At 47.2% G+C, this 24,335-nt stretch overlaps 1 protein-coding gene across 1 annotated transcript in view; it reads left to right on the top strand.

Moving 5' to 3' along the window:
* The window catches only part of LOC125944320 (uncharacterized), a 56,315-nt gene that overhangs the window by 16,786 nt on the left and 15,194 nt on the right, over positions 1-24,335 (top strand). The window contains exons 3-7 of the mRNA XM_049664690.1: positions 3,888-4,012; positions 7,065-7,139; positions 11,751-11,939; positions 21,813-21,831; positions 22,121-22,203. Coding sequence (XP_049520647.1) covers positions 3,888-4,012; positions 7,065-7,139; positions 11,751-11,939; positions 21,813-21,831; positions 22,121-22,203 — 491 coding nt within the window. The remainder of the gene's footprint in view (positions 1-3,887; positions 4,013-7,064; positions 7,140-11,750; positions 11,940-21,812; positions 21,832-22,120; positions 22,204-24,335) is intronic.

Below are 24,335 nucleotides of genomic sequence, written 5' to 3'. Positions count from 1 at the left end.
CTCGGGCATACGGCGCGCGGCGAAGATTTTATCTATAGGGAACCTCACGGCGACGGCGACGCCGACGGCAGAAATCCGGTTGAAGTGTCCATATAATTGCTATCGCAATAAAACGCGCGCATCGCGTCTATAAAAATAGACAGAGACAGACATTTATTTACAGAAAGGCAGGGAGTTCGGCCGCAGCTATAGTTTTCTCTGGCCTGCTACTCTACAGTGAAGAAAAGGGACCGAGAGGAAATAAAAATAAATCTTGAACTAGCAACCCTTCTAGTAAATGTTCTGTCTCAGCTTTATTCATGAACTTTGTTGCCATGCATGCATGATCACCAAGGCCTCCTGCTATATCTCACACTGTTGGAACCATGCCGAAGGTAGGCATTCCGATATTTAAAACCATATCCTTGCAATCGTTTACACCCTTCAAAACTTCATATAGTATTTGCTATTTTGCGACATTTCTCGCCGCAACAATGACATCCTCCACTGCATCAACTTTTTACATAATATTGTTTGATATACAAAATATTTCGCGCGTTGTTATAGTTTTTGTACCGTATGAAGCACCACTGTTTCCGTACTGTGTAGCGGTCTTCAGTGTACGCCAAGTAAATATAGTATTCGATTCGAGAGCTTGATGCTACGTTTCACTTAATACTTTCATATTAGCACGCACACGGGGCTACTACGATCCATACAGCCTGCCAACCAAGTAGAATTACTCACTGATTCTCCAGCCAAGTACCACGGCCATAACACCTGTTTGTAGAATACCATTTTGTCAAACTACTTACACCGGTTCTTCGAATAAAACCTTATTGAATAATACCAGCAGTCGTCGTTAGAGATTCCCGTCAAATAACAAAAGGAGAAAACCAGACTTCCGCGCGTATTTTAACAAACCTAATGCCTAACGTTTTTGTTTCTCTTTCCCGAGAAAGCCACAGTTACTGAGAGATTGAGAGCGCATTGAAAAAGTTGTCGCAGTTTCACCTGAAATGCTTCATCAATTGCGATAGCAAATTTGTAGAGAGCTATACGGAGTAATGATAGTAGCTTTATCAGCTGTATAAACTTGGACATGCAGCAGCAGCACCGGCAACACGCAGAACTGTTGTCGACGCCCTCGGCGTTTTGCCCGCGTTCGCACAAAATGCGTGCGGTGTTGGTGACTGTTGCCGGAGCCTCTGATATAAATAGGCACTTGGTGCCGCAGCTAAACGTCGCCTCCCTTCCCTCCCCCTCCCCCCCACGGCCTTTCGTGCGTCAGAAGAAGGCGCGTTTGCTCTACATATATGGTGTTGGTAAAGGAGGAAAGAGACGCCTACTTCTGCAGCCCTTAAGGGAGCACAGCACAGAACGCGCGTTTGTTCTCCGCCGTGCGTTCACTCCCCGTGAAAGCGCGCGTCCTCGTGCCCTTTCACTCGCACATACAGCGTTCGGCGGCGCGCGGCGACGATTTCATCTCCATTGACGTCATACGGAACCTCACGGCGACGGCGACGGCGACGGCGACGGCAACGGCGACGGCGACGCCGACGGCAGAAATCTGCTTTTGAGTGTCCATATAATTGCTATCGCAATAAAAAGACACGTTGTATACTCTAGTTACGTCGTTCGGTCGTGTGGCCTGCTAGCGTTAACATTTAAAGACCGTTAATAATAATATAAAAAATGCAGATCCCACGCACTGCGGAAATTAAAATTAAATATAAATGCTTGGATGTTACGTGCCGAAAGCACGATATAATTATGAGGCACGCCGTAGTAGGGGGGCCTCGAATTAATTTTGACCAGCCGGGGTTCTTTAACAGGCGCCCAGTGCATCGTCGTCTTGCATTCCACTCCCATCGCAATGTAGCCGCCGCGGCCGCGATGTGATCCCACGCCCCCGGGCATCTTCACTGTGGGCATCGATGTTATGCGAAGCATGTTGCCGATAGCTAGCTATCGAGCATTGCTTGGGGTTCCGCAAAGCGTTACCGGCTGGATCAACGTGTTTGTGTGAGGCGAGCAGTTGTGTGTCGCGAGTATACGTGTAACGATGGCGGCAAGGCGATATCCGTGAGAACGATCGCACGAGAGCTACGGCACGATTTTTACTCCTGTCCTTCAACGCGAGCTTACGACAAACGATTGTTGGGCTCTACATATAAGTACTCAATGGGCGTTAGCGAGAAAAACGCGGACTGTGACGTCAACTGCAACTGTGTTATACAATTGCACGTTCCTGTGTCTATGACATGCGTGTTCTATTTAAAACAATGATGGGGGGAGGCATTTGAACTTCAGCAAAGAAGCGGAAAAAAAACCTGCCCGACCTGGATCGATCATGAAAGCGGTAGAACGTCGCGCAACTTCTGCATATAGCGTTGGCTGCTACGAGGAAAGCACTGGGGAATGTGGGCCCATTCCGAAGCCGATGAACAAGACTGTTCGCGAGCCTGTAGCGCGGGATAAAGAGCACGCTAGCGGGCTCCACCTGAGCGGCCGCGCTCATAGCTGCCGCTCCCGAGATCCCGCGGCACCGTTGCTGGCTGGGCGGCCTAAATAAACCGTGGCCACGGCGGCTACATCTTCCCACCGCCTCCCCCAAATGGTTAGAGCATCGGGATGCTGTGCTAGAAGAAGACAGGGGTTCAATTCCGCCACCGGTCACGCATTTGTTTGTTGAAGTGGCGGAAGCGAGGCGAGACTGGAACCTACCTGCTGCAAAGTGCCCGGAATGAGACAAAGAACGTTTCGCAAGGAAACATTATATAAGTGTGTGCGTCCTGCAGTATTGTCACGATTTCTTTGATTTTATTTGTACTTATGTGAAATTTACCCTGAGCGAAAACGGTGTTACAGCTGGCCTTAAAGAGCTTTTCCACGTCCTCGGAGCCAGCCTGATGGCGGTATGGTATGGTATGGTAAAACTTTATTATTGTCCCTCGGAACGCGCCTGATGGCGGTGCTTAAGTAAATGAATACGTTGCGGGGGTTTAATGTCCCGCAACTGCGCGGTTGTGTATTGGGGACACAGTATGTAGTGAAAGGCTCCGGATCAATTTTTTGAAGCGCACATCAATATAAGTGCAGGAGCCTTTTCGCATTTTGTCGGGGTGGCCGAGTTCACATGGGGCAAATTGTTGAATAACCGCAGGTGGTCAAAATTAAACAGTTACGTTGCCCGTGTGAGGGGCATGGCGTTGGCGTGGCCATGTGGCGTTGCGTGCTATAAGGTGCTATGACGTGCTATTACGTGCTAGTGGCTATGGCGTTGCGCTGCTAAGCACGGCGTCGCATGCAGGATCAAATACCGACCGGTTCCGCCACATTTCGATGGTGTTGAAATGCAAGAACTCCCCTGTACAGTGCATTGTGTGCAAATCAAAGAACCCCGGGTGGTCAAAATTAATCTGACGTCCCCCATTACGGCATGATTTTGGCACGTAAAACCCCAGAATTTAATTAATTATGCTGCCCTTCATCGCCACTGCGTTGCTTTGATTCGTTAAACCTTGCCATTCAATTAACACAGCGGCACGCGACAAAGCGGGAAGCGCGCACTTTACTGCGAATTCATCTCCGGCCCTGCAAAACGCATTACACTCAAAAAGCAATATCTGCGGGAAGCTTTTCACGTATTTCATACCATCACGAAGTTCCAGCGTCCCTAAGCTAAGCCTAAGCTAAAGCTGCGTGGGTGTCAAAAATGTGGTCAAAATGTATTCCGTCTACGGCAGCCGCTGCAATTTAGGAGGAGCTTTTACTGAAGCGCGAAGTTGAGAGAACCATGCCTAGATGTCCGCAAGCAAACCGTTTTTCGAAGTGTGCTACGCTTCTTGTTGTGAAGTTATTCAGTTCTCAGCTTTGCCCCCGGGTGCCCGTCACGGTCTGTGCAGGGCGTCGGCGGAGATGCGCAGACGCGTGTTCGAGACGTGCATCTTCGTCTTATCGGCCGCCATCATCCTGGTCTTCATCGGAATGCTGCTCTTTGTGCTCGCCTTCAACGAGGAGATCACCAAGGGTGCGCTTCCTCTCTGTTCTTACCTTTGGTTTTTGTCGATATAGGCTTTACCAACTCACAATAGTGTCGAAGCCAGGCATACTCGTTTCCTTTTGTACCACTGAATCCGAGATATTTGTCACCATTTGTGTCCGATCTCGAAGGCCATGATTTAACGAAAACTGTCAGCATTCAGCCATAAGGTGTGTCAATTGCAACGAATGAATGACCGTGGCTGGTGTCGCACCAAATCGCAGAGCGGCCGCGGTTGAACGCACAAGAACCGCAGGCGCGAGGGAACAGTTTTAGATAAAAGACACGGCTCGCATTCAGATCGAGGCGGCTTCGCGAAGGCCGTACAATATTGTGAAAGGTGTGAAGCATCGTGATACGCTTAGTAGGGCACTCTACTATAGAATATCGGTACGCATTGTCGACGCTTTACAGCTCGTGAAAAGTTTAAAACGACTGAAAATTGAGCAATTTGGTGTATAGGGATTCGTGTTACTGAAAGGGCAGGCCTACAAACAGACACTTGTGGCAACGAAAAGGATGGCATTTGCGTTTCCCTTTCCGTTCCTGCTTGTGTACCTGTCGAGTCCCCACTACGACGTGCCTCATAATCATATCGTGGTTTTAGCACGTAACACTCCAGAGTTTATTTGATTAAATTTGTTTCACACCTGCCTTTCAGTAACGTGATTCGTCTAAAGTATTCTTCAGAATACTGCGTATAACCTCGACTTCCGCAGTCACAAGCGTCGCGAGGTTAGTCTAATTGCAAGCACAGTACACTGTGCGCACCGATCTGCATGTTTGCCTCATTTCTGCAGTACGAGCTCTTCCTGTAGTTTTACAGCTGCGGGCTCCATTTTTCACAACACTGCGTGGTCTCAGAGGGACAGCGCAGGCAAAAGCAAGTTGCCAGGCAACGCACGCCAAGAAAAAGTAGGCCACACTCATCTGCCCGATTGCCTTTCGCGATAGTGCGGGATGCACTACGTGCCTTAAGCCCGTATTACAAGGAAGACATTTCCGATACACTATAGTTGGCCTGGGCGCAGGCCGGCGTCGACCGATGTGAACGCACGATGAAGTTTATTGATGTCTCTCAACCACAACATATACATTGCTTCGGTAAATTTTGAGCGCGGTGCTGCGTAGGCAGATCCTGCAACATTAGACGTCTCAAGTCCAGCGTGTGGTTTTCACATAAATTTTACGTAATGATACATGCTTCCTTATTGGCTTCGAAAAGCTTGTTCTTGTCCGAGAGAAGGGCAGGATGCTTGGTCTTGATCTGTACGAGCCACCGACATCACGTCCTTCGTCGCTATCTGCTTGTTGCCTCGTCTCGGAAACCGTAGTTTGTGTTATTTGCATGCTCTTTGCTTGCCTCTGCGCGAAACACCTACTGTGGGGTACTAGTATCTGCCACGGGCAGATTTCGGCGCCTAGCGAGCATTGTCCGGCATCGCATTGTTCTTGACGATTCCGCAAGGACGCCGGTCGAACGCCAGGCCGAAAGTGCGTCGGAAATTTTGGTTCCTTGCTGCTCTGCCTTGGTGCTTTTAATAGGGACAACTGCAGTACACCCGCACAGGACTTATTTTCTATCTACAGTGACGCACACAAGTATACCTTAATAGCAAGACCGCGTTAATGTTGAACACAACCTAAACATTAGACATAAGAAGAGGTTTAAAGCTTTGAATATTTAAAGAAGAGACGAATAACGGAATTGACTTCAAGTGCCCATTATTTACTAAGTTTGAGGCATATTGTCATATTGCAAGGTTAGAGCATGTGATTACCCAACGCCATATTAGCGCCATATTCTACGTCAGTGCCCTCTCTGTCCAATGTTAAACTCCATCTTCTTCGTTTGCAGACGAATGCTCAAGGACTGGCCGTGATTGTATGCCGGTCTGCCAAAGTAAAGCAATACGAACAGACGAGGCTGGCGAATAAAGTCAATGAGCACACAATCGCGGGTCTCGTGGCTTTGCAGCCAGCGCGAGGGCGCGGGGTTTCTGACGGTTTGAAGCCGTGCGTTCGATTTTAGACCTCAGTGACCGCATTCGTTTGTGTGCCGAACTTCTGCACGGTTAAAGACTCTCAGGTGTCAGGAATTAACCCAGAGCCATCCACTACGGCTGCTGTCAAAGCCACTGTTAGGCGTTAAGCCTTATCAGTCAAGCAATTCGGGCCTTTGAATGTGTAAGTAGCGTTATTCCAGGTAAACCCTGCTCCGCGTATACTATAGTCTGTATACTCCAATTACAACACCAAGAGAGAGTCCGCGTATAAAACCCGTGAAAGTAACTGCATGCAACAATGCCTAGATCCTCGTAAAAACAGTCTCCATTCACGGATGTACGACTCGTCCACGTCGTGTTATCGGCAAGTGGCTTTTTTTTTCCTCATCTCTTGGCGAAGCTGATAATCTACCGCTTCTGCCGCGCTGCAAAGGACTGCCGTCGAGCGCAGCTCATCGTGGGCCGAGTTCTGGTTCGTCGGCGCCGTGTGCACTATTCACAAACAATTAACACAGCCAAAGCGCAGATGGCGACCTGGAAAGACGAGAATGAGCGTACACGAAAGAGAGGAGAAGGAAGTTTCTACACGCAGGAGGGGGTTCTCTAGGAGATAACTAAACTTTGATTTGAGGTGAACACTGTCTTCAGGTGTGGCTTCATGGAAGTGCGGCGCGTGCTGCCGTGAAGCAAAGCTTTAAAAGCAGTAGTTTCGCTGCCGTGAAGCCAGCCCTCCCGGCAAAATTGACGTGTCATTTGGACTCCGACATTGCTGTTAAATTTGTCGAAACTTTTTGGGCAGGTTATACGTGCCAGAACAGGGTGTTTCTATAGACTGATACAATGGCGGATGGATATGTTAACTCTTCTGCTCGTTAGGAGAACTTTACCAATTGAATTAGTTTAGTAAAATAGTAACCTAATAAGCGAATAAGAGCTAATCAGTGATAGTTACTTAGCTGAACCGATTGTTTGTGTTCCGTCTGTGAAGTGCTTCTTCCTGACTGTTAGCTCTGTCGCTTGTCTGTGTTTTTCAGTGATCGAGAAGACCATAGATATAAAGCCGAAACTGAGGGACCTCTACTGCAACACCAAGCTCTGCAAGTCCTTCAGTAAGCGCCACGCTGAGAATGTTTTGCTTTTCTGATATATTTGATGCGGCAACGTTTGGCAAATTATAAACAGCACTGCGAAGCTTCATTTGTAGAGTGTACCATCGAAACAACAGCGAATTCTGAAGAGGGTACGAAAATAAACTGTTTTTTTGCATTCGTGCCTACGGATGAAACAAAAACGCGGAGCGACTGCGCCCCTGGTTAAATCTGCGCTGCATGCAAGGCACTTTCACCCATTTTAGTAAAGACGATCGGCTTTCTTGGGCTACTTAAACGCGATAAAACTTTGTCTGTCTGTCACTCGATTCAACCGCCCGGCCAACACCAACCATGTTTCTAGCACTGGTGGCACGGGGTCATACACGTCAACATCACACAGCGCAAATGAAACCTCAGGCCTGTTTGAGGCGAAATATATGTACATAACCGTGATCCGCAGCGTTCATTTAATTAAGAATACACATGGGACTGGTTTTTACGTTAAATGAAAAATCTTTGCGTTAGAAATGGTGTCGAAGAGACGCTACGCGTTAAAAACAAGCCGACTGAAGCCGCGGCTCTGTAGTCGGCTTTATGCCAACAGTAATAAAAGGTCCCAACCGATGGCGCGAGAGCTGGGCAAGCGCGGGAAATTTTAGTTGAATTCAGCAGAACCTCCATTGCATCCATCATGGGAGGAGTGAGAGGGGGGGACGAGCGTGAGGGGTGGGAGGGGGGAGAAGGGAGACGTATCAGGGGCGGCAGAAGACTATCGTCTTTCGACGTCGTTTGCAGCGAAGCAAGCAGATATGTGACCACTCTTACTTTTTTTCCTTTCTGGTCGCGCCAGAAAGGAGAAATTCATCAATTCCCTATCGGTTGATGCCGGTTTGTCGCGATAAGTGACCCGATACCCTATTTAAAAAAAGAAAAAGAAAGATAGAAAGCAAGGTAGCGACATTCCAGCGCTTTGGCTGTACACGCGTCAGTGTCTTGTTTCGACCGTCTTCAGCGTCAAAGATTTCATCACTAAAGGAAAGGGGAAAAAATAACACTTCATCGCTATTTTTTTGTTTGTTTTTACTTCAAGAGAACACCCGTCTAGAGACGCTCTCTGGACACCGTTAACGTGCGGATACTGTGCACCACGGAGCAAGACCAATAGGTGCATATACAGCGACTAGCCTGATAACGTTCATTGCTGCGCGACCGCCGTCTGGTTCGAGCGCGGGATGCAGCTCACCAATCACTGTGCGACTTCCTCGAACAGTCGGATCTCGCCACTGGGCTGTTCCACGTGACCTAACAGCGCTGGTGGCACAGCCGGGTGACAAATTCTTTCGGAGAAGTCACTCCACAAGCGAACTATGGGTGTTTTTTTTTTTTTTGTTTGCCTAGTCGCTCTGTTGTAAATATGTGAATAGTTATCATTTACGCTATGCTTTCAGCTGTTCCTCTCCATCTTATCTCCCTGCTCAAGCGGTGTGTACTGCCTACAAGGTAGCACACACCGCCTTGTATGGGTGGAGGAAAAGGCTTCGCGCGAGTAAAGAAGTAAAAAAAAAAATGAAATAAAAAGAAAAGTAATTGCGTTAATTGTAATGGTGAAGTAATTCGCTAATGTGAAAGGGCTCTATGGAGATGGAGTATTCCCTTTGATAGGGCAGTAATATACCTGCGATCAGAGCAGCGTGCAGCGAAAGCCATATGTGGCGCGTCAATCAGTAAAGAGAACCAGGAGAAACGTTATACCATTGCCCGCCTCCTTATCGGCGCTACGGCGACAAAATGGAAGCTTCACGAAGGTTTAATTAGCGGAGCGCGCAGTCGGCGAGCCCTCTTTTATTCCGTGGAACACGCAGCAGGCTCCCGTTACTCGAAAAAACAGCGTTGTGTTCGTTCATTTTTTTGTTCCGTCCTCCGACCGCTGTTGCGCAGTTTTTATAATGGATTACAAGCTAGCCGGTCACAACATTCTCGTTACCGATTGGCTGACAATAACGTTGGCCTTCACTGCACTACACGGTGTTGGTCAGACGGAGTATAGTTTTGAAAAGTACAGAATAGCTTCACGTTCGTGTGGCACAATTTTCAGCCGCCGTTTTTTTATAGCGAAGCTATATACCTCTACAACCAACGGTTCTTTCGTGTGCCCAGCAAAAAACTTCCGCCAAAGTGGGCCGATCCTGGCGATAGTGCAGAAAGGGTCCAAGCTCATTGCCACATACCAGGGCAAAAAAAGAGAGAAAGAGAAGAAAAGAGAGAGAGAAGGAAAGACCGAGAGAAAGAGAGAGAGAAAGAAAGATAGAAAATTGCCGCGAAGGTCAGAGAAAGAAAGAGAGAAAAGAGAGAGAGAAAAAGAGAAAGAGAAGAAACGAGAGAGAGAGAGAGAGAGAGAGAGAGAAAGAAAAAGAAAGAATAGAGAGAAAGAAAAGAGAGAGAGAACGAAAGAAATCACCAAGAAGTAAGGGACACAGAGAGAGAAAGAGAAAGGAAGAAAGAGAAATAGGGAAAAAGAGAAAGATAGAAAGAAATAAAGAGAGAGAGACAAAGATAGCGAGAAAGAAAGAAAATCACCACGAAGGTCAGAAACGACAAGCTTCGCTTACCCCCATTATCTCGAGAGGGGAAGGGCTGGTGATCTTTTTTATATATAGACAACAATGGCACCGCCGAAGGGGCGCTACTGTGCCGGGCGTTGCGCGCCGCATGCGACGGGAACGTTTCAACGAGCGGGTTGCACATCTCTCCAATCTGTCCTTCACACCGCCTTGACTGCTTGCTGCACTGCACGTGTTTGCCCAGGTTTCGGTGCCACGTCTGTGCGTGGACATTTCATTCGAAGGACATGCGCACGATGTACACGCTTCGATCTGCCTTTACGAAGATCTGTGCGGTTGTGCGACCATTTTCGTGACTGCGATGTGGCGAAAAGGGCAGCGTCTGCTTAGCCATGTAGGGGACGAGGAAGCAGTTAATCGGAGACGGCATCGAATGTGCCGCCGGAAAAATCGCTGGCACATACGACGGTGTAAGCTACAGTCATTTTGCAGTTTCCCACAAAATGTCTGCTACGAAACCGTGTGGTCTCTGTGGGCGACCACGGACTTCCATCGGCACTGCGCGGAATATACAAAATATATGTCACCAGCGCACCACAAGTTTCGTCATGTTACACAACTAGTACGTCCCCTACAATATAATATAGCTGGAGCAGCGTAAATAGCTTGGTAATCTTTTAATAGTGCTCAAGAGGACGGAAGTTGAAAGCATTAGCAATCATTTTCTGCTTCACCAATGCCGGCGCGACCAAGTCGCGGACGGGTGTCTTCCAGTAACTCGATCGATCGGTTCAGTAGTGATGCAGGAATGACCTACGTTAATGTTCAATGCAGCGTGCACATATCCAGTTTCTCGCTCGCGTTGAACTCCGACCGCTGCTAGTCCATGCAGCAAAAGTTGTTTACTTACTTTGTTCGCCGCACTGTTGTAATCCATGTCGTCTGCCTTTTTGCGTACCATTTAGTTGGGAATCTGTAGAATTTCAATGCTCGCAATCAACCCTTTCGTGTGTACATTGCTGTTATGGTACTTAATAACAAAATATAATTACCACTCATCTGAAGAGGCGCCATCGCAAACAAGAGACGCTTCGCGTGCAGCGCAACCTTGAAGGAAAGCGGCGGAAACGTACACCCGTGAGCAAAAGTATACGGACCAGGGGTTGCGCGATAAAGCCTATTTTCCCTTTGCTTGTGAACGCAACTTGAAATTGAGGACTGCAGTCCAAACTTGGCATTGCGAACTTTTCAGTGTACTCGTCAATTCGAGTTTATGCTTGTTAATTACGAAGAAATTCAGTGTGTGTGGTCCGTATACTTTTGCTCACGGGGCTACACCCGCTGGAGGGGAAATCTTTCCACCAGGGGAGAAACGAGCGCTGGCGTCTAGGGTGAAACTTGACGTGCGGACGTCTATACAAGACGAAACTGAAGATTCAGCAGGAAAGGTTGATATATACCTGCTAGGACGAGAAGGAAATGTATTGCGTCACGTACTTCTCTCTCATTATGGTAAGGTGACAGCTGTCGCCGCTCCGATGCAAAGGGTTAGTCTCCACCACCTGTACCTTCCCCCCTCAACAGCAGCCATGCAATGCGGTAGTTGAGCCTTAATCGTGAGGAACGCGCGGTACACCGCGTGTTCCTCACGAGAACATTACACAGAGCATGACTTCTGACGATTCGAGGAACACACTTTATGACACTACTTAAAAAAAAAAAAAAAACGAAAAAAAAAAAACGTGTAGGATGCAGCATGTGATGGGTAGATCGTCCTTCAAAACAATGTGAAGTTCAGTATAATCGAGTCGTTGTTCCAGCTGTCGTTGTTCATCGAGCCGTAATCGAGCTGTCGTTCATTATGGGGGCGAGAGACGCGTGAAGCAGCCATTAAATGGCTTTTCCCTACGCCTTCGTTTACAGTTGCTGTAATAAATAAATAAATAAATAAATAAATAAATAAATAAATAATAAATAATAAATAATCAATCAATCAATCAGTAAATCAATCAATCAATCAATCAATCAATAGATTGCCGACCACGACGTGTTTGTACAATCTACGCAGCGCGCGAGGTGATCTCGTACATGAACTTCAGCCGGGACCCGTGCAACGAGTTCTACGAGTACGTCTGCGAAGGGTACCTGCAGGAGGCACTCACCGACCGCTTCAAGTGGACCGCACCGGGCTTGGACAACGCGCGCTTAAGCAAGGTGGTCGATGGCATCTACCACCGCAACGTCTCTGACGGGCCCGGTCAGTATACTATACGAAAGTGGGCCTTGCATAAAACCTTGAGGACGGCTATAAAACTGAGCGTGCCAGCTATAGTATACCTTAATGGAATTGTGCTACTTGCGCTTACATTATGTAGTCAATCAAGCTCAACATCGAACGCAGATATTTGACGCCACGTAGAAAGACGAAAGCACGCACTTGAATATTTTACAGTTGTGCGTGCCTATATCCAGATACACGCGCCGGCAGATTTAACATCTCGAACGGCAGGAAGTGCCACGAGAGGTTCACGTATACATAGAATTGATATGGGATATTCTCAAGCACAAAAGCATAGATGACAATTTAGTGGAGGTACCGAGACATACATATAGAGACACCTGAGTACAAATTTTATGGGGAGGCCGAAAATGTAATGAAGTGGTGTAAATTCACCAAGGACTGAAGCAAGGATGTCCTTTGTCTCCATTGTTGTTCACGCTTTATGTTAAGGGCATAGAAAGACGACTCGAAAACGGTGATTTAGGGTTTGATTTCTCCTACGGGCGTAATGAACAAATGGTGCAACAGAAGGTTCCGGACTGATGTATGCGGACGACATTTTACTACTAGCGGACAATGCAAGAGATTTACACACACTTGCGAATATCTGGGGCAACGCAGCGACAAATCTAGGTGTTAAGTTTAGCACAGAGAAATAAGGAATTATGATATTTAATGAATAGATGTGTAATTATGTGCTGTCAATTCAACAGCAAGTCATACCCATAGTCAAGCGATATAACAATCTCGGCGTAACATAAACGAAGAAAAGACTCATTCAAGCACCCGCCAAGATAATCGGAAAATAAAGGGAAGCGAAAGGCAGCAATAATGAAACATAGAACACTTAGGGGCCACAATAAGTATGAGGTGGTGCGTGGAATCTGGAAAAGAGTGATGGTGCCAGCGCTAACGTTCTGAAATGCCATTCTGTGCTTCAAATCGGATATCTTGACGTGGTAGGAAGCTCTCTACGTGGTCTGACGTGGTAGGAAGCTCCCAAAGCCAACCGGTGTTCCGGTTGGCTTTGGGAGCCTACAGTAAAACCACAAATGAAGCAGTACAGGGTGACATAGGTCAGGCCTCTTTGAAGTCATAGAAGCGCTGAGAAAAATAGTTTTGAAAAAAGACTGAGGAACTTGGATGAAAATAAATGGGCGGCTAAAGTGCATAAGTATCTGTACCTGAAAACGTGAACACAGAATGGAGGGAGAGGTCAATGAAATTGGCAACTAAGTATAGGGTAATTGAAAGTGTAAATAGACAACAAGGAGTCACCAGAAAGAAAGTGAGAGAAAAAGGTACACCGAATTGGATGCAAAGAATGGAAACAAGGAAGACCATGGCTGTTTACAAGAATGAGAATAATTTAGAAGGGAAAAATCTCTGCTATAACACAAAACGTGCCGTGACGATTGATTGAAGCTTGCTTTCAAGAGCCACGGGAACGTGAAAACTAGAGTCTAGATCAGCAATAAACGGTGCTCCTCCTTCTCACTTCCCCTCTCCCCCTTTACTATTTAAATAAGTGCATGTGAGGAGATACATACACCTGTGCTCCAACGAATGATAAAAAGCGAAAATAACTTTGGGAAAGTTACGATATACTAAAAGCGCTTAAGGAAGAGTTTTCGTGAACAGTTCACGAGTCGTGACACAGCTACCGCACAATATCCTTACTATGTGTGTATCCGCAGCTGTCTGAAAAGTTAGGGCAAAGTGTAGTCTGTCTTAGACAAGAAACATAACGTTTTTTCTGCACTGAGAAATTTTAGAGCGTCTTAATGGCGAACACTCAAGAATTGCAGAGTGCGCGAAGCCGTGAAACATACGGAAATACATAATCGCTGCATTCACTTCTGTTAATGCTGCGCGCTCGTTTACAGCTTACAAGCTTATTTTGAGTGACACGAGGCACAATCTTGAACGCCCGCAAACATAGAGATGATAATCATGTGTTACTGAATAACGTTTACAACTATTTATAAACGCACACTATTTAACACTTCATTTATTACTGGATTATTTGTTGACTTCTATCCATCAGGCATGGGTTTTATCTTCTCACATTAGCCGTTCAGCAGTAATCCTGGCGTGTCAGGAGCAGAGCCTGTGCATTTTTTCGTGCTTGTTCCACTCGACGCACTTATGTGATGAGGAAAGCTGAGCTATTAAATGTACAACATCAGCTCATTGTTTCGGAACGAACACAATAAGTGTGTAGGCTGCAGCATGTGGATTGAAAAAAAAAGCGGTCTTACGCGTGCCCAGCAAAGCCACGTGAAGCGATGGCTTGCACAATATGGTTGCTGCCTTTAAAGGGGCCCTGAACCACTTTTTATCGAAGTGGAGAAAAACATTTGAGGTTAAAATAGGCTATTTCAGAAATACTTTGCCGCAAAAAGTACTTCGATGCGTTCAGCAGAAGCGGAGTTATTGGCAATCAAACAAGCCTTCGCTGTGCTCCCCCCTTCCTTCTTCAATGCCTTGCTCTACGAAGGCTACAGCGGAGTGGGGCGGGGCCACAAGGCTCCGCCTTCAAAACGGCCCCTGGCGCGTAGTTCAAATTTCAGATTTTGGTGCCTACGCCGCGCTAAACGTAAGCCAAACCCGGTTATTCTCAGATTGCTGCAGTGCGCTTAGCCAGCGGACTTGTGGCGGCACCCCGCGGCGGCCGCGGTGTAACCGACCGCAGCGACGAATAGCAGCCGAGTATAGACGAGAAAACGATCGCCAGAAGGCGTTGCTGCGCCTCCGGACAGCGCCCCCAATGTGGAAATTTCAAGCAGCGCGGTCGCACCGTGGTGCAGTCTCGGCTTTGTTTACATTGTTTCGTTGCTCGTGCTCACGGCGCTCCGTTTTCGACGGCGGCAGATCGCCTGCTTGCTGAACAGCGATGCAAAGACTGCAGTGCGGTTTCAAGACGGTTGCCGCCGCCAACAGCTTTTTTCGTGGCGGTAACCTCAAGAAAGCGGAGCGTCTGCTTCCACACGTGTGTGCTGTTGAACAAATTGTGGGCGGTGATGTGACAGTGAAAGCCAAGTGCGTGTCGGAGGTGTCCAACAAGATTGTATACGACATCGAGTTAAAGGTACACACCGAGTTCAGTTATTTAGTCACTTTTATTTCTCTATGATGCAGTCACAAAGCGGTCATGCATGCTTGAAGAGATGTGCAGAGACGGTGACGATTGCGGTTGGTTTCGTTGGTCGCTGGGCGCGCACACACGGCTGCTTTCATTTTGGCTCCCAGGGAGCGGCATCAGCACTGTTGGAACAGAACGAACAAATGCATTAGGCACCGATAAGCCAATAAAATTAATTAACGATGTAAGTACTACATATGTGCATAATACCTCGCATCATGCTGTTTAAATATTTAATGTATATTATGCCTTATTCAATGCAGATGTTAGACTCATGACAACTCATTGCATTATTGAGCAAGGTATCTTTTCACTGGTCATGAAAATTCACTCGTACAAACTTCTCCGCGGAATGAACCCAGATCAGGGTAACCAGCGATTACCTGGGGACCAGCAGCACGAGCGCAAGAATTAGCGATACATGCCTCATCAAAGCAAATCTAGTTTCTCGTCGGGCGAATGCCCCGCCGCAGCAAAAGTAAGCTCACACCGATGGCCGGCTACTACAGGAAACGAAGATTCTTGGCAGGGAGTGTGAAGAAGGAAGAATGTGCAAGGTGTCAATTACATTAAAACATGCTTGGATATTGTGAACCCAGAAAGCATGGCCAAGCAACAAACATAACGCGCGCGTCTCGGGCAGCTGCTTTGCGATCTGCCGCTTACCGACGCATGCGACGTCCGCATTAAATACGGATTGCCACCACACAAAAGACGAGTAACGTGCGGCCCCTTTTGTTGCCTGCACAACTAGGAATTTAAGTTGCAGCGTTTGGAAAAAGGATATAATTATCTTGAGCTCGTCGTTGCCGATCGCGAGTGAACGAATAGTACAATCAATAAAATTCGTGGGTTTTACGTGCCAAAAGCACGATATCATTATGAGGCACGCTGTAATGGAGAATCTCAGGAATACATTTGACCATCGGGGGTTCTTTAACGTGCACAAAAATCAAAGTACCTGGTAAGAACTGTATTCTGGCATTTCGCCCCCATCGCAATGCGGCCGCCGAGGCCGGGAAGCGACTTCCCAATTTCTAGTAGATACAGCGGGGGCGTGGCACTGCGGGTCACGTGACTTCCGCTTGACATGTGTTGTCATGGCAATCGTGGAGCTTCTAGGCGCTTAGGGACTTCTGAGGCACTGGTCTGGCGCGGCGGCTGCTAGTTACTGAGCGTGGCTCTCTTTATCTCCGGAACCGCGCGCAGCGACCTTGCCGAACGCAGCTCCTACGTGCGTAGGGAGCGAATCGTTTAGGGCGCGTTGAATGTCGGGCGGTGTCTGGGCCACGCCGGCCGCGCTTTATTATTGTAGTGTTTGTTCTAGTGGCGGAAATCCTTGCAATGGTAGTGGTGGGGCGTGACGGCTTTTGATCTCGGTGAACTGTGGTGGTGTAAACAAGCGGATTAACAGGGTGCGAAAGAGAAACGATGATATTCTAAATAAACGCATCACTGTTTTGATGATCCACATATAATCTCACTATCAGGGAGGGAGCAGTCTACCTGACTGGAGCAGTATTTTTTTTATTTGGGGTGTTGCTACGCTGCGCTCCGCAACACGCCAATGACCGCCGCTTCGCGTTGGCGCCCGGCACTGCGGCTTCCGCCGCAGCACCGGGGTACAAACGCGAACAGTATCCGCTTGTTTACACCACCACAGTTCACCGAGATCAAAAGCATTCATGCCACACCACCACTACTGCAAGGATTTCCGCCACTAGAACAAACGCACAATAATAAAGCGCGGCTGGCGTGGGCCAGACACCGCCAGACATTCAACGCACCCTAAACGATTCGCTCGCACGTAGGAGCTGCGCTCGGCAAGGTCGCTGCGCCCGGTCCCGGATATGAGAGAGACACGCTCAGCGGAAGACCAGTGCCTCAAAAGTCCCTAAGCGATTATGTCCCTAGGCACCTGGGAGCTCCACGATTGCCATGACAACACGTGTTAAGCGGAAGTCTCCGCTGTATCTACTAGCAATTGTAAAGTTGCGGCCGGCGAATCGAGCTTGCGTCGTCGAGCTTAGCGGCGCTACAGCTATGCATTTACCGCTGAGCTAACACGGCGGATGTCACTGTACGATTCAACTACGCGACACGTCTAAACAAACAGCCATGCGCTAAATACAGGTACATTACTATTGCGTTTTTATCGAGCGGCCGTGATATTGCACGCGAATGCGAAAGTACGTGACTTACTTGATTCGGCGCACTGCAGTTATCCACGCTTGTCGTCTGTCCTTCTCGTACCACCTCCCCGGAATTCTGTAGGACTTAACGGCGGCTTTCGACCTTTCGAGGCTCTTATGGCAATCAACAACACAGCAGTATTGGGTGCCACCTTTCCAGGTTGATGAGGTCGCGCTCGCCGTTGCGAAAAGAACGCGCACGATCGCTCGCGCCGTAGAGAACACGGGCGCGCGCTGGCCCAGCAGCCACCTTCGAGACTTTATCCTTCCGCCAGGGGAGTAGGCGGCGCTGGTGCCGCGCGGGCAAACTTTAGGTTGCCTCGTCTATTGCAATGTACTTTATTGCGCAATATAGCACACGAAGAGAGTGAGGATGATGGCTCTGTTGAAACGAGGGCGTTTGAGAGAAAGGTGACTTCGCGCTCCGCTTGCGAGCTCTACGCACCGCGTACGACAGCAAAACCTGACTGAAATGTTCACTGCAGCGTATGCTACCCGATACCCGAGGACTATGTTAATTCGCCAAACCCGAGGGGTGGTTCAGGGCACCTTTAAGACCTCACAAGCGAATGATAGGTCAGTTTTGTTACTATTAAGATGGGTACCGTATATTGGATACATGAAACAGGTCGTGGTTTGCGAACAATATTACTGCATATTCCGACCCTTATTGTGCCTAAAGGGAAGAATCTAAATTACTGTTTTAGCGCCGAAAACCACAATTTCCTGTCCTGAAATCCGGTCTCTGCAGAGAACGAATTCACCCAATTTTTATCATAGCGATCGCTATAGTGATATGGTGTGTTCACGCGCGGAATAAATTGCATTATGTCCTCGTTCTTTACGTTTAGATTATGACGAAGCAGCGCAGATGACGAAACGCTTGAAAAGGAACCGGACGGTGCGCTGACTATCAAGCGATTCTTTATTCGGAGTAATGCAGTATGAAAGGCAAAGTACAAAAAGCCTTAAAGGGCACAACGCTATCTGTAATTCGGCCGGGCGGCACGAAACTGCAGTAGAAAATTTGAAGTTCCGGTAATATTTGGTGTAAAATGCGACACAAGAGGTGGAGAACTATAGGGCAGAACAAGAGTAACAAAAGTAAACGATTAGAACAGAAATAAAAAGAAATATTGTAAAATACTACAATGGGAATCAAGAGACAAGATTCGTAAACACGTGTCAATAGTGCTGGAGTCCGCAAAATCAAGAAACAGAAACAAAACAACACATGTCCGAACAAAACCCTTCCTTATCGTTCATATGTCTCTCTTTGGCCTGTCAATCTGTGATAGCATCTGGATGATACGCGGCTTTCGTGATGCAGCCGCTTATGCAGCCGCTTATGTCTAGGCGACAGTCTGCCTATAGATCGAATACTGTCATTGCAAGAACTCACACATTGCAAATGGCAGCTGCAAGTAGAGCTTTTCTAATAACGCGTGTCTGAGAAATGGTTATAGCTAACCACACGACGTTCGCTGGTCGTTATCAAAGCCAACGCGCCCGAGTTTGCAATGATATAAGGTTAATAGTGAAATATTTCAACGTACTAGTCAATATGTTACCATAATAAACGAAGGGTGATGCCTCACACGTGATATATCATTGCCCATTGTTCGCAGAGGCGGCTTTCTCGTTTTAGTTGATTAAGCTGAGATCAACGGGCATTTTAGAGTCAGTTCCGGGCTATCATCGCTAAAATTATGTGGTTTTACGTGCAAAAACCACAATCTGATTACGAGGCACGTCGTAGTGGGGGTCTCTGGAATAACTTGAGCCGCCTGGGGTTCTTTAACGTGCACTTAAATCTAACTACACGAGTGCTTTCGCATTTCGCCCCCCATCGAAATGCGGCCGCCGTGGCCGGGATTTGATCCCTCGACCTCGTGTAGCGTCTCCTCTATTTTTTTCGATGCCAGCCAGATGCGGCCGGTGCAAGGGTTCATCACCATCTCCGATTATCCTGTCCTATTCTCTCCCGTTGGCTAGCGCTCGCGCCTGCTTTACGGTCGTGGGGGAGAGTACCCTAAGGGCGGCGCCTCACGACAGAAGTCGGAGGAAGTAATCCCGACAGACCACGGCCGCCTGGATCGGCGTGCGCGGCCGATATGCAAATGTCACGTAGCTGGACAGAACCAAGTTAATGTTGTTTGCCGTTGGTTGGAGATACTCACATTAATTTTGTATTCCGCCTAATTACAAAATTATTTTCATAATTGATTGATCAACTTTTCAAATACTATAATTCGGATAAAAAGTGTGAACGAGAAAATTGCAGAGCGACATGGAAAACTCCCGACGCAGCTTTCTGTTGCTCAATACGTGATACACAAAAGTGTTTTCCGAGCGCGAAAGAAACCCGCGAATACACGCAAAATTGTCGCGCGACTGGCCGCTCGAGGCACTTTGCGTGTATTCGTGGGCTTCTTTCAAGCTCGGAAAAAACACTTCTGTGTAGCACGTATTCAGCAAGAGAAAGCTGTATCCGGAGTTTTTCATGTTGTGCTAAAATTTTCTCATTGACACTTCTCATCTATTTATAATATTTGACAAGTTGATTAATTAATTAAGACTAATTATGTAATTAGGCGGAATGTAAAACATAATCTGAGTATCTCCTAGCGACGGCAAACAACATTACCTTTGTTCTTCCCAGCTACGTGACGTATGCAAATGTTTAAATCTTGGCGTACCCTGTATATAATACTGCTGTTTTCTGTGCAGATGTGCCTGATTTTCAAATTTGTTCCATCCTGGCTACTGAATTCTTTTACAATGCACGTGTGGTGTATAATACACGCTTGCACATTTTTATTCATCATTTTTGCATTGTGGGAGTGTATGAGAGCGTAAACTTCTGGGATGGTTATCTCCTATTAAAATTATCGACCTGCTTCATGCACAATTTGTTTCTTATTGTGTCTTTGCAAAATAATAAAAAAAGTCTGTGTGATAATTGTGTGATGGGTGTAAGTGTATTTTTGGACACGCTGTAGCATGCATTGTCAAATACGCTTACATTGGCACATTCTCATATGCAATCTAAGAAAAATGAAAGTCACCTCTTTTTTTAGATCCTGCAAGAGTCACTCAGTCCTCAATGGACGAAAGCCAAATGAATAATATGCATGGTCTATGTTAAGTGGAATTGTAATAAAAAGTAATTTGCTCAGGTTTCACCAGTAAACTGTATTAGTGATGCTGTAATCCAAGATAAGACGTCTGCCAAGCTTCGTCCCGCCTAATAAATGCCCATTTGAAAGTTTTTGCATAGCTATGTGCATTCTCATCATAAGTTCTAGCCATCAACAGTCACTTTGCTCTAGTGCGTTGCATATCACAAGCTTAAGCCATTTCATTTCTTAATTTATATCGCGGCCACACTGAATTCGCGCAACGATGCTTGAACGGTTTTCTGAGTGTGAATGGAAGCAGCGATAAGTATGAAATACAACATTTTCTGGGGCATTCACTATATTCTTCTGATCGAGGGGTAGCACGCGGGCTAACACTTTAATTGTTTTATGCTTGGACGAATGACTAGATCGGACGAAGCAAATGGTGCGCGCGAGCGGCACTTGACTGGGCTTTGAGTGCTGCCCAATCGATCCGTGTTCACGTCATTCACGCCCTGCACAAGATACTTTCATGTTATCGAAGAATTAAGCCTGGTATACTTATCAATTTAATCTGAAATGACGAATTTCCTTCGCGCTTTGAGTTTTACTAGCTCCACTATGAAGCAAAATTTAGGGGAGGCAGAGGAATGCCAAGCCGCCGGCGCCGCGGGCCGGCGCCATCTATCTGCTCGCAGCAGAGCTTCTGCGTGCGCCCGGGCGCTGTCGAACATAATCTGGACGCTCGCGCTCGCGCAGTGTCAACACCTAAATGTTCTTACACCGTCGTCGCCAGTTCCCCTTGCGCCCGGTTGCAAGATACGCATTTGGTGCCGCAGCACAGCGTCGCCCTAAGGTCCCTGTATTTTTCAAAAGTAGCGCAAACTCCTCCTCTCCGCGCCGTTTCCTCCTCGCCCAGTGAGCGAAGTGCGCGGCCGCTACCGCTCGCTTCATATCGTATCACATGCTTGCTTGCTTGAAACGCTTGCTTGAAACGCGACTGTTCTGGATGCATTTTCACAAGGCTGTTCGTACGTGATATTTCTACGTAATATATGTAGTGTCTTCAATTATTAGTAGAATCTAGATCGCTCAGACGAGGAAAACGAAAGGTAGAAGAAGTTAAACGCAATCCTAAGCAGTCTTTACCACTCCCGATTGTTTCTCGGAATCGAATGGTGTTCTGTTTACCTGACGCATTTACGAAAACAAAGAGGTACATCAAACTATGCACACACAACACGGTGGAGACACTACATAGCCTCCCGCCTCGGCTATAGAGATTTCAGCTCTTGTCTCTGGGCGCCTCTTGTCCAACCACAGACTTATCGCAGGGTTATGAAGCTGGACATAGATGAATAAAAACATAGTGCTTGCATGTCACTTTCAGACCTGTTTTACTATGTCGGGCAAGCCATTCGTTTTCATTCGGTCAAATTCGTTTTAATTACTACTTCGCTTCAGCTGGGGGCTGCGATATTGTCACCAGCTATTAAAGCCAATGCATTTGTCAGTGGATGTGTGCTTGAATTAAAAAACGTATCCAGAAACTGAAGCATGATATCTTGTGCGTTGCTTGGTGTTCTTCTTCTACCTACATGTTTTAGTACTATATAGTCTACGTCAGTCAAATGCAACTAAAAAACACATTGATTTTTGAAATGGAACACCCAAGACAACTTTATTTTGCCATTTCAGTTGGGAGCGGAGGTTCATGCCGGAGAATCTGTGGGAACTGGCTTCGCCCCTGTACGATCGGTGTTTGCGGGGGGACGCCGCCGGTGAGTTGACCGCTCGCTGCAACGTTTTCTTGTGGTCCTCTGCGCATACGTCGGCAAAATAAACGGAACTCACCCAGACTCGCTCACAAATTATGTTTTAATGAGTTAGCATTTTTAGGGTACTTCAAGCACTTTCTCGGGGCTATCTATATATGTTTGTATGTATCTATCTAACCGTTTTTTCCCACATACCTGGATCACTATGTAGTACGTGGTCCAATGGTTAGCGAATCGGGCTTCGGTGAGGAGGTAATAGTGTTCGAAACCAACCATCGGGTCCACTTGGGTCCCCGAGTATGTGTCATTGTGTACATACGTACCTCTCTTCAACGAAGATCTTTCAGGCCGGCATGGGTCATCGCTGTAGATGCGGGACAGGGTAGAGCACCGCTGTTCGCAGAAACAAACTCTTTGACGCCAACTTGTGCAATTAGGTATGTGCCATTGGGAATGTGCCGCACTACAATGACTAAAACTATCGCTCGAATTTCTCCGATGTTGAGCGGAATTGAAGCCACGCCACAAAGGTTTCTCAAGGACAGCAACCTGATGCATGAGCAGACTGTGCCATGAATGCATTGTGTATATGTCGGCTAGAATTTTCTGACAGCTGACAGATGGCTGACACTTTCAATGAACACCTTTCACGCCAAAGCTATAGCGTGCTGCGCTACGAATGCCGCTCTTCAATGAACGCCTCGACAAATTGGGTCACTGAGCGTGTGCCACTGAGCGACTGGCAAGTGAGGGAACGATTCTCAGCGTTCGCATAAAGTAGCAAGATAAAAAAATTTTTTTTCCAAGGTAGCGACACTCATTGATCTTCGCGCTTTTCTTCTCACTCTCACGCTTACTTTCTTTGTTCTCCTTCATTCGCGTCTGTGATTGGTGCATTGCTTGCACGTGATGTTCTAAATGGATAGAAGTGACATTTATTATATTAAATTATGTCGAATTTTTGCAGCCAGGAAAGTCGTAGTAGTCGTAGTCAAGGCATATGACGGGGGTGTTTTAGAATGCACCATGCACGGCAGCTGGGCGTAAGAAGGCACACTGTACTATTCTGTATCAGAAGCACCATGTAGCTCTGTGTAAGCTACCGGCATCTCGTTCAATGAGGAAGGCGAACACATCAAAGTGTTTTCGTCCGCGTTTTGTGGCCTGCTACCGACGCCTGAGCTCACACTACCTGCAGCAACCGAAGGGTCCGCGGCGACCGTCGTTACACAAAAGAGCGCCTCCTCTATTAAGAAAAAAAAACGAAAATAGAGGAGGTGCTGCAAAAACTACGGAAATGTGACGTACGAGCAGACATGCGAATTCACCTTGCGCAATTACCTGCGTTCCTATACCTCTCAGCCTTGGCTCTGCTAAACGCTGCTTATGAGACAGAGTATATTTCACTCAAGGCAACCTTTTAACCGCGGAGCTGTTTAGGCTCTTGGTTGCGCCGCGTAGTGCGAACAAAAACTGCTCCTGGTGATGACGTCACCTAGCGTTGCCTAGCAACCACCTCGCGGAGCGGTGTGTGCTTCGCCTCCTCTCCGTGCGGTGCACATGTTGCCTTGACAAAGGACGTTGAGAGTTGGCGCTGAGCCGTGCTCCCTCAAGGGCTGCAGAAGATAGCGCCAACCTTTCCCTTTCCCTCAAGAACCACTTATCATCATCAAAGGACGTTGAGAGGGAAGGAGAGCATGAGTGTGGCACGCGCTATGCTCGATACCGCAACGCGAATGTCGCCGACTGTGGTGGCCCAACACGTGATGAAAACGCCAGAGCACGGAGGATACGTCAGAGTTCGCGGTAGGTTTAAGTACTCCAGGTTAATTTTTTTTTCAATACTCATTCAAAACCATGTGAAACTTTTGAAATAAACAAAAACAAGGGAAAAAAAAACAAAGCAAGAAAAATTATTTTCCCCTCCTGCATGTGAGCAGCTGCCGGCCGAGCGCGCACCGAATAAAAACTACCGGTAACCAAACGTCTCGACAAATTTTGATTCTCCGTGATAAAGTAGATGAGCTTGCTCATCTACCTTATAAGAAGCAAAACCATTAACCTAATCTAGGCACTTCACCGGAAAACCACTAGGGTTGCCTTTTAATACATGTAGATTTTTTTATTTAATAAAC

This window comes from Dermacentor silvarum, chromosome 3, assembly GCF_013339745.2.
Source record: "Dermacentor silvarum isolate Dsil-2018 chromosome 3, BIME_Dsil_1.4, whole genome shotgun sequence".
In the NCBI taxonomy this organism is placed as follows: domain Eukaryota; kingdom Metazoa; phylum Arthropoda; class Arachnida; order Ixodida; family Ixodidae; genus Dermacentor; species Dermacentor silvarum.
Note: the sequence above shows the minus strand (reverse complement) of the source record. Positions and strands in the feature narration are given on the sequence as shown.